Genomic DNA, 14,745 nt, shown 5'->3' with positions numbered 1-14,745 from the left:
GGTTTTTCAAAATGCTGACACGCCGAGCTCAAAAGGTTCGCCATCACTGGCCTAGACAATGGAGTGGACATTGTAGTTCACTTCCTGACGTCAGTGTGATCTCCGGTGCTCATTCTAGCCACTTATAGTAGGTGGATGCCCTTGACCATGATTGGTTCTCAATTGCAGGCCCAAGGTACACTGGTACTATAGATTCAAAGAGAGGCTTTCTGGGGCTTCTGGGTAAAAAGCTTTTTCACCATTTAAGAAAGAGAACAGGAAGTCTGTAGCCCCAATGCCAGCGACAGTCATTCTATAGATGTTAGGGGAATGAGCCTTATGAAGAAGCTGAAAGTCGTAGAGTCAGGAAAGGAAATGGAGTCTATGATGACAGAAGCTAATAATATCCTGCTAATAAGTTCTCTGTTATGTCAACAAATGCAGGTCTCTGTTGTTTAGGGCTGATTATTCCTGTAGCTGAAAGAATCTTAAGTGACAAATGGCTCATATTTAAACTTATAAAAATTTAAATGCAGCAATAATTTTGGTCAAATATTTTCTCTTACTATCCTAATTTCTTTTGACTTAATAGTCAACACAAATTCTATACTTTTGGCATGGAAAAATTGTTAGGTTCCTGAAGTAAGAGGAAAAAATAAATATATAGAATACAGATTTGTCACTAAGTTTTAGCTGAAACTGTTTTTATATGTATTATATCCCTTATACAGGAACAAAATAAACACAACAGATTTCCTACTGAAAAAGCAGGGTCTCCATCATTTATTTCTCTGTAACATTGGCCTGGAGATGTTCTCTTTAGAAGTTGTCTTGGGTTCTCTAAAAACACAACAAACAAAACCCACTTTTTTAAAATTTTCTTTTTTTATTGATACCAAAACAGTATCAGGTTCCTATTATCTAGATGAAGCCAGGTTTTTAGAAATATATTTTATATTTCTAAAGAAGATGGTTATCTTAAATTTTGCTGGAGCCAAATGTTACCATTGTAGCCTCCATTCGGCTCTGAAACGTGTTTGGTCCGTATGTCACTATCAGAGCAATTTATTTCTGCAGATATGCAAGTGATGAGTTTATTTCCAATAAGGAAGACTTGGTTTGATAATGATATGAACATGATGTGCTCTTTGAAATAAAGAAAGATTGTATTGTCAGATACTCTGCCAACTGTTCTACATATGTTTTCTCAGCCTCATATCAACACTATGAGAAGTATACTCTCTTTACAATAAGAAGTGAGACTGAGCAGTGAAGTATTTGGCCCCACGTTACATAGCTGGTAGGTGTTAGAACAAGATTTGAACCCAGTAGGAAAAATACATATTCTGAGCAAGGAGATGGGAGGCATCTAAAGAAAATGACAGCACAGAAATTGCTTCCGTGAGCTCAACATTAGTAGGAACACACAAACACAGGAGCAGCTATGTTGGTAGGAACAGCATCACAGAGTTAAAATTCCAAAGCCAACCATTTAAAGGATTTTAAATGATTTCCAGAGGTGGATCTATAGTGATCATGATAGCTAACTTTTACTGAGCATTTAATATGTCTCATACTGTTCTACATGGCTTACCAATATTGTCCCATCTCATCCTTAACAACAGTCCTCTGAAATTTACAGATGAAGGGACTGAGGCTCTAAATGGTTCATAAATGACCAAGAGTCTCACAGTTTATAAGTGGGGGAGCCCGGATAGGAACCCACGTGGTCTAATTCCAGAACGTGCATTTTCCAGGACATGTTGCATCAAAGAGGGAACAGGCTCCATGCTCACATTGTTTGGATTCTCCACAAAGGCAAGCAGGGTAGGAAGGAGGCCCATTGAATAGTGGGGAAAGCAAGAGCTCTGAAATCAGAAGGCCTGCATCTTACAAGCTTTATTACTCAGCAGTCATCCTTAGCCTCTCTGAACCCTGTCTATATAACAGGGGTAGTTATACCTATCCTTCCCACCTCCCAAGGCTGTTGTGGCCAAATGAGGCCGTGTGCGTGGATGCACATTATAAACCATAAAGCCCCTTATACAGTAAATATAAATATATTGGCCCACATAAAGAAATTATTATACCATCATGAGAGGTATGTGACATAGGTAAAAATATATATACAAAAGCTTTGTCTAGTCAGTGGGCATATGACCCCCAAAGTGTGTTTTCAGCTGCAAGCAGAGATTCTGTATGCAAAGCAGGGCTTTAGAAAACAACAATATTGAAGAGTACCAGTTTGAATGTTGATAAGTGTTTTATAAATAGCTGCATAATTAGCATATACTTACTGCAAAAAGTATACATAATATTTTATTCCCTGTTGTAGGCTGTAATGAATCTGCTGCCTCTACATCCTAGGAGGTTTTCACTTACTTTCCCCCATGATCATTTTAATACATGGAACCATTATTAGCTGAATTAAGAATAAGTAAATGAGCAGTAAAAAAAAAAAATACAGAAAAATTACAGGTGCCTGTGGTGAGTAAGATAATAACTAGGTAAAAATATATGAAATAATTACAGTGTTTAAACGGCAGAGCCAGCATGAGGAAAATGACTCAATGGAATATTAAGCCTGCTGTTGGCAGGGTAGGAAGCCCGTAGCCTACACTGTGGCCTTCGCCTTTTCCCACGCTCAGTCCTAGTACCTCATTGAAAGCAGGTCCAATCCGTCCTCAGCTGCATCTACATGTTACTGAAAGAGCTGGTCCGATTCAGTGAAGATTTAGTCACTCAGAGTTTGTGCTCCTATAATAAATACTTGATCACTAAATGATTCTGTTTAAAAAATGTACCAGGCATTTTGTGTAGACTTAGTCAACCTGGTGACACTGAGCATGATCTTGCTTAGAATGTGTCTATGATTTTGCTGATATCACAACACGATGGAACTTCAGATAATTTAGATAAAGGGTTTTAAAGAGCTGTGGTAAGATAAAAAGAGTCTTCTATTTTTTAGAAAATTGCTTTATATATTGCACTCCAAGGAGTGTGATTGAATTGTTTAAGGTAAGCAGTCAATCAACAAACACTTGAGGCTTTTTATGTTTTCATGTGCCCAGAGCTTGACTAGAAAATGTGGAGATGCACAGTGAGTTTACCACATGGTTCCTGCTGTTAAAGATTTGGATTTAATGCTGCCAGATGGTAAGGAGTCTTATTGCCAAAACAAGAGAAATCTCAAGTTAGGATTTGAATGGCCAGTAGATTTAAGAATGCTTGGTTAGTAGTGGTGAGTTGCTGCTTTCTAAGTCAACAGATATTGGACAAGAGAACTGATTAAAACTATAGCCAAGAGGATATAATTCAGTTCAAATTTCTGTGCTCCCCTGACATCAGATTGTCAAGGCTGTGACATTTAACTCTTGATTTCTTGCATGTATTTTGTTGTCTTTGAGGATTTGGGGGGATCAATTTCTACATCTCAGATGGATTTCCCTGTTATCTAACTTAATTCTGCTGTATAATATATGTTAGCATAAAAAATATGAATATCAAATAAAACAACAGCATAAACAGGTAAACAGTACTAGGGAGGGAGATAAGAGAACTGAGTTCTAGTCCCAAGAATTCCATTGATAAATTTGGAAAAATCACCTCATTCTACCTCAGTTTCCTTACCTCTAAAATGGTGGTTTGCAAGTAGATACAATCAAAGGGCTTTTGCAACTCACAAATTCTATGATTCTGTGAATCACCTGGAATGAACTCAGTATTAGGGATGAGCTGGCCACTTGGACTGTTATGGCCTTTTAAAAATTGTGTCTAAAATAACAATTCAGTGACTAATTCTAGATTCTCTTTAGACTTTTACCAAGCACTTCATGAGATGCCAAAAATAGTTATCTTTCTGTGTCTCTTTTCCCTATGAATTCAAGCAGCCATATTGCTTCTTACCTGAACCCAATTTTCATGATATCAGAAATCATGGTCTCATTCAGCACAAGTATTTCCAGATCATTTGATAAAATCATTGAAATAGTATATATTTTACTTTCTCTACTAATCTACCCTTAACATACACATTTACCAATTACATATTTCAGATAGTGTCCTTCAGATGTTAAAAAATATCTTGTGTGTGTGGAATACATTGATAATCCTTTCTAAATTGTTATACATCCTGAACAATAGTTAGATTTTTTATTCCAAACAGGACTTACTGCAGCAAATGGACAATGCATTTTTCTAGTTTTAGCCTGATGTGTTTAAATTTATGAACATACTACATTTGAAATATTACTCTTCTTAGGTTGCATTTTGACATCATATTGATACAAGGGACCTGGTAAGATGTTCTTTATTTTTTGGTTGCTACCTAAAGGATATATAGTTGTGTGTTTTTTCCTTTCTCTACCTTTTTTTGTCGGTGTTTAATAAAATCTAAAAATCACATAAATCTTCTAAAAGCCTGAGAAGATCATTGTGTGAATAGAAGCCCCAGCAACACGCCTAAGTCATTTCAGGTGTAATCAATTACATATAAAGTCTCCTCTGTGTCCCTTAAGAACCTGACTCAGCAGCCTGCTCAGGACTGGAACGGTATGTTGCCTAGGGAGGGCACATATGTGAATTCAGCTATAAAAGTAGTATTACCCCACCTCTATTTTAGTAAATCAACATCTGTAAGGTGAAAGGCAAGGCTTTGTGAAACAGATCAATGCTTCCTTTTTTTTTCCAAAGGCAAAAATGCTTAATGTTTATGAGAAATTACAGAAAGCCTCTTTCCTGCAGATCTGGTCAGTTCCAGCTCCCAGGAGGCTGGGAGTTACTCCTGACAAGCGGTGTGCACCAACTCTGGTTTAGGTTCCCATCATGCTGAGTCAGCTCCAGGAAACTTGGATTTTTGCCCCTCAGATACAATTATTTAATAATTTCATGAACCCAAGCACTAATGTCACTATAGCCACTATTTGGGGCTGTGGGAGCGATGATAATGGAAAGAGCCTTGTCTGCCATTTACTCGCTGACCAAAGCTGAGCAGATCTCCCTGACCCTCAGTCTCCTCATCTGTAAAATGTTTCCCCTGCACGATTGTAGAGAGAGTATTATAGGATCCTATGAGCACATCAAGCATCTACACTAATAAAAGAGAAGATGCAAAATGAATGTACCTTCACGACGCCCCACAACCAATCAGGAGTGTGTATGCAAATTAACCCAGCAAAGATGGCGGTTAATTTGCATATGTAGGCGCCAAGCAGCTGGGGGTGAGGTGGCCGCATGCCGGTGCCAAGCGGCCTGCGGCCTGGGGACAGGCGTCCTAGGGAGCCAGGCCACCCTGAGCCTGTAGGCCTGCACATAGGCCCAGAGCAACCAGGGTCCTGGAACACCCCTGGCCACTCCGGGCCTACGCATGCAGATGCCAAGTGGCTGGGGGTGGGAACATCCCCGGGACCCAGGTGCTTTGAGCTGGTGTGCGCATCCCCCGCAGCGAGCAAGCAGACAGCAGGGCCCTGCTTGCCCCTGGCCGTGGCAGCATGGGGCAAGCAGTCCGCCGCAGGGCCCCCACAGAGAGCAGACACCAGGGCCTGCGGTGGCATCAGGCAGGCAGGTCCGCAGAGAGCAGAGAACCACAGGGAGCAGGCCTAAGCCGTCAGTAGGACATCCCCTGAGGGCTCCCAGATTGGAGAGGGTGCAGGTGGGGCTGAGGGACACACCCCCCACCCATGTGCATGAATTTCGTGCACTGGGCCCCTAGTATTTATTATAAACTGTCAAGCTCTTTACACATTTGAAGTGTTAGCATGCTAATCCCTCCAGTCAGATTACTCTATCTTTCATTGTTGACAACAGACAAATTTCCCAAGCAGGAAAGAAGACAAGGAAAACCTCTGTCTTGACCCTCAGAGACACGTTGATTTAATCTTCCTATGAGGGCCCCAGAGGGTAGCGACAGGTGTGCTGCTCAGACCTCTGTAGCCAACACATAAGCATATGTGTTGGTCCCTGGAATCCAAATCCAGATAACCTGGAAAGTAAGGCTTATAGCCACTCGATATCAACTTGAAATTTCAAACCATTTCAGCCCCATACAGGTAGGAAAGACTCTTTTTCTCACTGACTCTTGGTTGAACCAGTACATATTTTTATAATCTGACAGGAATCATTCATTTGTAACCGCCATGTACCTGACTATGCTGCTAGTTACCATAAAAAAAGTCATAAAATGTCGTGCCCAGCATTGCCATTCTTTTTTTTTTGGGGGGGGGGCGGGCAGGGGGGAGAGTTATGTGTGCAGACAATCAAGAGACCAAAGGGTTAATCAGAAAAGAAATAATTTTCACATAAAGTGATCTTTCTTCCCTTTTTTTTTATTGTAAGTTCAGAGAGAATTGTAGCAATACAGGTTAAGCAATTTTCTTTTTTATGACTCCCGTGCTCAATTTATGAAAGCCATTTTGCAACCCATTTACATGCAGTCCACCTTGACTTTAAGGTTCTGTCATTTACCTTGATCATGATTATTTATAGTCTTTAGAAAAGGCCTTTCACTGGTGTAGTTCTCAAGCACAGCACAGCCAGGAGGCAGTTTTCTGCAGTGCCTTTGAAGTCCTGGTGGGAACCGAAGGCTCGGCCAGTCTCATAGGCAGGTCTGAGACATGGGGCTAGGCAGCTGAGGCACGGGGCTGTTGTGTAATGCGGAAGAAAACTAGCTGGAATTAGGAGTCCTGGGTTCAAAACCCACTCCACATCCTCGCTACGTAATCCTGGCCGTTTATGCTCCTTTACTGTCAGTGTGCTCACTTGCAGAAAGGGAACGATACTTTCCTCACAAGACTAAGAAGTAGAGCTTGACTCTATGTGCAAATCGCAGTGTAAGTTCTAATGAGGGAAATCGTTCTGCGAACCAATGACCTGTAATAGTCACTGAAAAAGGAACAGTATGTCTAGTCTAAAATCTTTCCTGACCACATACTGTATTCTCCTTCCTGCAATCCACCTAAGAGCGAACGCCGCGAGCAGGGACCTTTACCTGACACATATAGCAGGCACTCAATCAAGTATTTGTTGTATTAATAAATAAATAAAATATCTAGATAAAAGTCCCTGTGCTAGGTATGGTCTAGAATACAAGATCATAGTGTATCATCTGAAGTCTCAGAGAGCTTATAGTTTATTTAAGATGGCTAGCCATAAATGCACAAAAAGCCAATATGAGTTAGTTGTGGTTCCAGACAAGAGAAGAAGGAATGGGATAAAAACTGAGTCCCTCACCAGATCAGTACAGCAGGAATCTTCCCTCATCTTCATACGGGTGAGCTTATCTTCCTCCAGCCTCACTCCCCGCCCCCTCGCCCTCCTCCCCACACACTCTTTATATCAGTCATGGTTCTGGAGTTACTAGATGAGCACTTAGAAGGGTTTCACTGAAATGCGTATAATGAAGGGGATTAAGGAGATGAGTGCAGAGTTGTGGGAACCAACAAGAGATGGCAAGGCACCCAGAGACAAGGGGCAGTGGGAAGCATTACCACCCCTAGACATGAAGGGCAAGGTGGAGGGCAGGCAGGGAATGTGGTGCAGCCCGATGAAAGCCGGAGGAGCTCAGCACAAGAATCCTGTCCACACACAAGTCCAGGTGGAGCTGGAGGGGTATGGGCGGGGGCGGGGAGGGGGTGTCTAATTTCTTGGGAAATGATCCGGTCAAGGTCAGCAGTCCTCAGTAAGGGTTGTATTCATTTGGTCCAGAACGTTTGTGTGGGTGGAGATTTTGTGAGGGCCTGAGGGAAGAAATAAATGAATCGGTGCAGAAGGCTGGCTCTCTGACTCTGGGATCTGTCACTCCCTGCCTTGGTAAGTAGCACAGTCAAAGAGTGTGAAATGGCTAATGTCTTCCTTGACTCCTTGGAACTTACCACGCCCAGCCTTCGCAAGGTACGGAGCAGGAGAAAATGGATTACGCCCTCAACAACAAGAGGCGAGTCGTCCGCCTGGTTTTGCAGTGGGCCGCCGTGTACGGGGACCTCCTACAAGAGGATGAAGTGGCTATGGCTTTCCTGGAGGTACGTGGGGGGAGGGGGCGGGGGGGGGGAGGCTCTCTTCCCAGGATACACCTCTGTCCTACAATACACAGACTACCCATAGGCAAGACAGCTTCCCTGGAGGGACTGTAATCACAAGTTCTAGATTTTGTTAACATGTTTGTTTATCAGAAAGGTACTACAATAAAAGTAACGAAAATGATCATCCATTATCCCACCACTCTAATTCAATAACTGGTAGCATTTTTAAAATATTTTTAATTGATTTTAGAGAGAGAGGAAAGAAGAGGGAGAGAGATGGAAACATCGATAAGAGAAATATCGATGGGCTGCCTCCTGCACCAGGAATGGAACCAACGACCTCCTGGTACATGGGATGATACTCAAGCAACTGAGCCACACCAGCCAGGGCAATAATTGGAAGCATTTTAATATGTTTTTAATAGTCTCTTTTTCTTTGTATATTTTGCATGGTTGTAAGCACAGAGTGCCCATCATTTTGCAGGCTGCTTTTTTCACTTAACTACGTGTGTGGATTTTCCCACATCAGTCAGTGAAGTCTTTCTAATGACCTTTGAGTAGCTCTGCCACAGATATATTTATTTGTTCCCGTATTGTTGAATATTTACATCATTTCCATTTTCACCTTCCTAGGATAGTAGTGTAGTGAACATTTTTATGCATGTAGGTCTATTCTTCGTTACAGTCCTAGACACGGGATTACTAGGTCAAATGGAAGATTTTCAAGTGGAAGGAAGCAGATAATTTTATTGAGGAACTAGAGGCCTGGTGCATGAAATTAGTGCACTGGTGGGGGGGAAGGGGTCCCTCAGCCCAGCCTGTGCCCTCTCACAGTCCAGGAGCCCTGGGGGGATGTCTGACTAACGTGGAGGTGGGAGAGGCTCCCGCCACTGCCCCTGCACTCACCAGCCCTGAGCCCAGCACAGGGCTTCTGGCTGTGCGGTGCTCCCGCTGTGGGAGTGCACTGACCACCAGGGGGGCAGTTCCTGCGTTGAGTGTCTGCCCCCTGGTGGTCAGTGCACGTCATAGCAACCGGTCAGTCCGCCATTCGGTAGATGTGCATATTAGCCTTTTATTATATAGGATTCCTGGGACCCTGAGGTGGCTTGGAAGAGACATGATTTATCTTGTAAACACTGCCTCGAAGCTGAACTTCCCTTTTCTTTCCCAGGGCTCCCGGCCCACATTCGGCATTGACCCTGGCTGGCATTTACTCCTCAATGACTCACTCTGTCCTCAAAGCCTAGATAAGGGCCTCGCTTCTGTGCAAGCAGAACACAATGCGGCTTCTATTTCAAACTTTGTCAGTCTGTCTGTTCAAGAATGAATTGTCCAAAAGAAACATACCCCTTATCTTCCTTTTGATCATATCATTAGTCAGGCTGAGACAGGTGAGACAGGAGGAGGGGTGGACCTCAGAGTCCTTTAAAGCTGGGAAATGAAGTGTTTTGAAAAATGTAAAGGAATAATAGTAGCTTGGCATCATGACTTGACTTGCGGCCTCTCCCCGTGGAGTAAAGGCCCACGTGGCAGGTAAGCTGGCCCAGCCCCAGCTCCCCTCTTCTGCTGTGGAGGCCACTGCTCCTGAGCAGAGCGGGGCACAGCTGCTTCTGCCGCCGCTGCTCGGGGGTCAGGACCGTTCCCAGCACCTCAGCAAAGAGACCTGAGGTGGTGGCACAGACTCGATGTAAACTTAGCACAGTGCTGACGGCCCTGCCTGCATTTTTACCACCGACAATTAACTACAGCTAGTGGTGAATATTAAATAAACCAGCAAATACTAAGATAATATCAAAATCAATATTAAAATTCCCCTGAAAAAATATTGAGGAGAAAGACTATAAAATTATTCATGTCAAAGCATTGCATTGCATTGCCTTTCATATAAACAATCCATTTGCAATTAATTCTTTGTGGTAAAATATAGCCAACATAAAATTTGCCATTGTAACCATCTTTAAGTGTATAATTCAGTGGCATCAATGACATGCACAGTGTTCTACAACTGCCACCTCTATTTCCAAATTTTTTTTTTCCCACTTGAAATTTTGACTTCCGGCTTATTTTAACTTTCCTTTTTTGTCTCGGGCCCATGAAACCCTGATCTGGAGATGCTAGTGAGGCAGGTGACACAGGGACACGTCTTCATTGCTCTTTACAGAACTGCGTGCCTTATCGATTGTTGTTAAAAGCCTGTGACCTTTGCCAATTACAGGAGTTTTATGTGTCTGTGTCAGATGATGCCCGGATGATCGCCGCCCTCAAGGAGCAGCTGCCTGAGCTGGAGAGGATTGTCAAGCAGATGTAAGGAAGGGCTTGGCTTTGGGGCGTGCTTCCATCACGGCAGCGCCCGCTCACAATCAGAACAATGGCCACGAAGTCCTTGGCCCCCACAAGGCGAAGGCTGGTTTTTCAGTGGCCATGCAGTGTCCTGATTTGAGCAGACGGGGCCTCGGGTGTGGGTGCTGCGAGGAGGCCGGAGGGATCAAGGCACTGAGATGCCGCTCTGCTGACTCCCGGGCTGGGAAGCTGCCGCGAGGAAGCCCGGGGAGGAAATGATCCTTCTTTGGGGCGTCTAATGCAGTAAACGTGGGTCCCTGTGGCTGAGAGCAGCGGATGCAGTCATAAAATGCTCAGCGGCATCGAAAGGAGGTTTGAGGGGAAAATTCACTTTCTACTGCCAGCACTGTTGATATGGGTGTCCTCTCAGTGAAAACATGAGTTTTCACATGCTGTTCCTGAGCCACGCATTAAATATTGCAGAGTTTATGCTGCTAGGTAGACTTTGAGAGCTAGACACCGGGCTTTTCACATCAGTTCCGCTAGGGATCTGCCCGTGGCAAGCGCTGATCTCTTTGCTGGGTCCTCCCGGCTTTGGTCTCTTTATTTTAAGATGAGGAGGCTCAGATTGGCTCCTGAAGGGATGCTGTGATTTCATTTCCTAACGTAAGATTAAAGTCATATACAAGTGAAGCAACTTCAAATAATAGTACCAACGGTATTAAATAATGTGCTCTCTCTGTTTCTCGTAGTTCAGAAGATGCAAAGAACCCACAAAAGAAGGTAAGTGGCAATGGATTAGGATTCTCTAATTGTCTGTGCCCTGTGAAATGACAGTTCTCCAGACATGTTATATTGCAACGCATAAAAGTGATGTTTTCATCAATGCAAACTATGTTTTCTTCATTTCTGGACTCTGACTGCTTCTCAGATGTGTTTCCTTTGAGTTGCAAATGTGCAGCAGTCGCTCTCCCTTTAAGGCAGTTACTGATGTTATTTTTGCAGCACAAAGTCCTTTTGCAACATTTCAACACAAGCGATGAGAGAGCCCAGAAGCGCCAGCCTATCCGTGGCTCTGACGAAGGTGAGATTCTCTCCCAACTCAGAATTGTTTAGATTATTCAAATGAAACCTTCCCCTGGGAATCATCACCGTGGACCCGTGGAATCGCTTTTCTCAGAGTGCCCCTTAGCACTTCAGATGGCTTGCTTAGGGTGCCTTTTTGCATTCTGATCATTTTATGTTCTTGAACGCTGTGCCCGGAGCTGAGGTGCTCATCCACACTTCCTCACTCTGCCTCTCTCGCTGCCACCTGTCCTGGGAGGGAAGAAAGCTCATCTCAGGGCCCAGGTGTCAAGGTTGCCCACCTCTGGGAAGAGCTGGTAGGAAAGTAGGTGGCACTTTGCAGATGCCCAGCAGAGGCGGGGGGCCAGGGTCATTTGCGGAGCAGGCCTCCTGCCCCAGGGGAGGCCCTGGCCCTGAGCACAGCCTCATGAGCAGCCACCAGGAAGGTGCAGAGGATGGCCATTACTATTTGGTTGTTTAAGATTTTTTTCCAAAAAACAAAACAAAACAAAATGAAACGAATATCAATGATCAAATTTTTTTTTATTTTAACTCACAAATGAACCTTGGAATTTAGGAGTTGCTTCTAAACCCAAGCATTACAGTAGCTAGAACTGCTTCCAGGATTTGTGTGTTTAGAGGTGAGCCTGTGGGTGCCACATACCTATCTGCTGACCTAAGGCCACCCAAGCTATGTGGTCCGGCCCCGAAGTACACAAACCAGTGACCAAGAGAGCAGGACCGGCAGCCTGTGTTTACTCCTCAGGCAGAAGCGCTCCTGTTTGCAGAGGTGTCACTGTTGGCCCACACGGCCACACCAGGCAGCAGTAACCTGGTCATCAGCCTGTAACACAGCACTCCCCGTACTGTGAGAAAAGAAAGGCTCCCAGACAGGAGCAGACCCAGAAAATTGACTGAACCTTGCTTCTCATTTTCCCCCATGATCTGTTTGTGGGTTTTCACAAATAATCTGTTGATGTTGTTTTGTTTTGTTTTTTAAATATTTTTTTTTATGGATTTCAGAGAGGAAGGGAGAGGGAGAAATAGAAACATCAATGATAAGAGAGAATCATTGATCGGCTGCTTCCTGCACACCCCCTACATGTCCCCTGACCAGGAATTGAACCATGACCTCCTGGTTTATAGGCTGATGCTCAACCACTGAGCCACACCTACCGGGCTATTGTTATTTTTTAATTGGGGACCATGCACTTATTCTTAGACCACTGCTAAGGGTAAATTTTAGAAGGGGACAGGCATAGGTGTAGATGAGCCCAAATAAATATAATAGTAAGAAGGCAAGATGATGCAAATTTTGGAGGATGTCTAAGCATTTTGCATAGCTTATGGTTTTCTTAAGAACTCCTAAGACTGATTGACCACATTGCTGCTGCCTTCCCAACAGTTCTGTTTAAGGTTTATTGCATGGACCACACCTACACAACCATTCGGGTGCCGGTGGCCGCCTCGGTGAGGGAAGTCATCAGCGCAGTTGCAGACAAGCTGGGCTCCGGGGAAGGCCTGATCATCGTCAAGATGAGCTCCGGAGGAGGTAACAGTCTCACTTAGTACTTGGAGCTTCAGCGAAATGGGATAGCCCAGCCAAACAGAAACCCCACCAGGAGTGAGTGTGGCCCTTCTATGTTGATCTAAAGGGACAAGTTGGTGCTGTGTGTCCTGCCGTGAATAACGGAGGCCACATGGTTAGCAGTGAGCTGGGTAAGTGCCCACTCTACAGCAGAAAGAGGGAAGTGATCGAGCTGAGGCAGCTGGACTGAGGGCTCTGGGTGGATGTCAGCCTGGAGTTCTTTCCATGCAAACCCTAAAGAAAAAATGCTCAAGGCCTTGGAGCTCTGAGAAACATGGGCTCTAAGAGAGCATCTGGCATGACACGCTAAAGTCTGAAGTTGGAGCTGGTCACAGGCTAGTTCTTCTCAGCTGATGATGGTCCCTCTCCTCATGAGGTAGCTCTGGAGCCTAAGTCATCAAACCACAGGAGGAGTGTTTTCCCCATGGGATTACTTGATTAGTCTCTGCTTTCCTGAAATGTCATTCATCATATATTTGCTGGCCACTCAGTGTGTCTGTGAGTATAGCACGTGTGGCCAGGAGAGCCAGGAGGAAGGAGCGGTAAGGTTCCTTATCCAGCAATGATTTGACAGCCATTTGGGGAATCTTTCAGGATTAGGGGAGCCATTTCTGCCACCTTTGAAGACAAATGATGCCTGGTGTAGAATTTTGAAGTGTATGCTGGACTCTCCCAACGTTTCTCCTCCCACTTCTGTCCCAGTAGCCCAGGGCCCAGGAGGCCTGCCCTCACCCACCCTCTGTGCATTCTTCCCACAGCTGTCCTGGTCGGTCCCTCACTTCCTCAGCTTCACCCAGAGGGCAGTGGCTCCCTGAGGACCCCTTCCTTTGCTCGATTCCCTTTCTGAAATTGTACCTTTCCCCCTTGCACATGCTACCTAGCCTCCTCCCTGCTGCACTCCTTTCTCCACTTCTCACTCTCTGATAATACAGGTGTCTTGGTCACTGCCTCCTCACTATGATATCAGCTCTTTCTGAACTAGGATTTTTTTTCTGCATCGTTCCCTTCTGTTTCCTCATTGCCTAGAGTAGTGTCCAGTATGTAGTAAATTCTAAATAAACAAATGGATTAATTTTAAAATATAGAAGGCTTAATGCAGGTAATGCAATTGTCCTCCGAATTTAGAAATAAGTGAAAAATAATAATAAACTTTGCATCTAAAGTCCTATGGGGTCTCAGAACCCTCCGCCTACGTTTTCTAAAAGTGATCTTTCCATCTCCAAAGCCTGGGTGTGATTCCCACCGGGAAAGATGACTTGTCATATAAAAATAGCAAGTGTGGCTTTGTATGTAATTAGACCTGCAGCACAGAACTGGGCGAGCTGACACTCGGGTATTTGCAGGCTGTTTTTTGGTTCTTTCTGATGGCATCCTGAGTGCCGAGTGCCTGTGTGAGCGCTGTGGCCTTTTTATTCAGCGGCCCCTTCAGCGCTGAATTTTATGCAGTCGCTCTGCGTGTCCCGGCAATTCACGGAGCTGGCAATTTGTTGGTGTGATTAGGGCAGTGCAGCAAATCTCAGATGCATTTAATAGGCAATCTCATGCTTTTTATGTTCACAGAAAAGGTGGTGCTCAAACCTAATGATGTTTCAGTATTTACGACGCTCACCGTTAATGGACGCCTGTTTGCTTGCCCACGAGAGCAATTCGACTCACTGGTAGGTGTGGGTGGCCCCTCGGAGCAGCGTCTGCAATCAGAAAAACTTGTCTGCAGCTTCACGTGGCAGTCATGCCGAACCTAGTTGCTAAAAACATCTCGAAGGCTACCTGGTGTCTTTCCTTTCCTGCGGTTTATTGGGTGGGCCCCGGGTGTTCATT

The 14,745-nt window shown here is 44.5% G+C and overlaps 1 protein-coding gene across 14 annotated transcripts in view; it reads left to right on the top strand.

Annotated features, from left to right (window-relative positions):
- The window catches only part of RAPGEF4 (Rap guanine nucleotide exchange factor 4), a 259,224-nt gene that overhangs the window by 215,383 nt on the left and 29,096 nt on the right, over positions 1–14,745 (top strand). For 13 of the 14 annotated variants that reach the window (XM_059704059.1, XM_059704060.1, XM_059704063.1 and 10 more), the window contains 6 exons: positions 7,844–7,994; positions 10,210–10,298; positions 11,027–11,057; positions 11,280–11,358; positions 12,745–12,891; positions 14,488–14,585. In XM_059704059.1, coding sequence (XP_059560042.1) covers positions 7,844–7,994; positions 10,210–10,298; positions 11,027–11,057; positions 11,280–11,358; positions 12,745–12,891; positions 14,488–14,585 — 595 coding nt within the window. Of the gene's footprint in view, positions 1–7,843; positions 7,995–10,209; positions 10,299–11,026; positions 11,058–11,279; positions 11,359–12,744; positions 12,892–14,487; positions 14,586–14,745 lie in introns of those variants that run through there. The other variant, XM_059704073.1, reaches the window with a different exon arrangement.

The sequence above is a fragment of the Myotis daubentonii genome, chromosome 7 (genome assembly GCF_963259705.1).
Source record: "Myotis daubentonii chromosome 7, mMyoDau2.1, whole genome shotgun sequence".
Lineage (NCBI taxonomy): Eukaryota > Metazoa > Chordata > Mammalia > Chiroptera > Vespertilionidae > Myotis > Myotis daubentonii.
The sequence above is the reverse complement of the archived record's forward strand: the minus strand, read 5'-3'. Positions and strand labels throughout refer to the sequence as shown.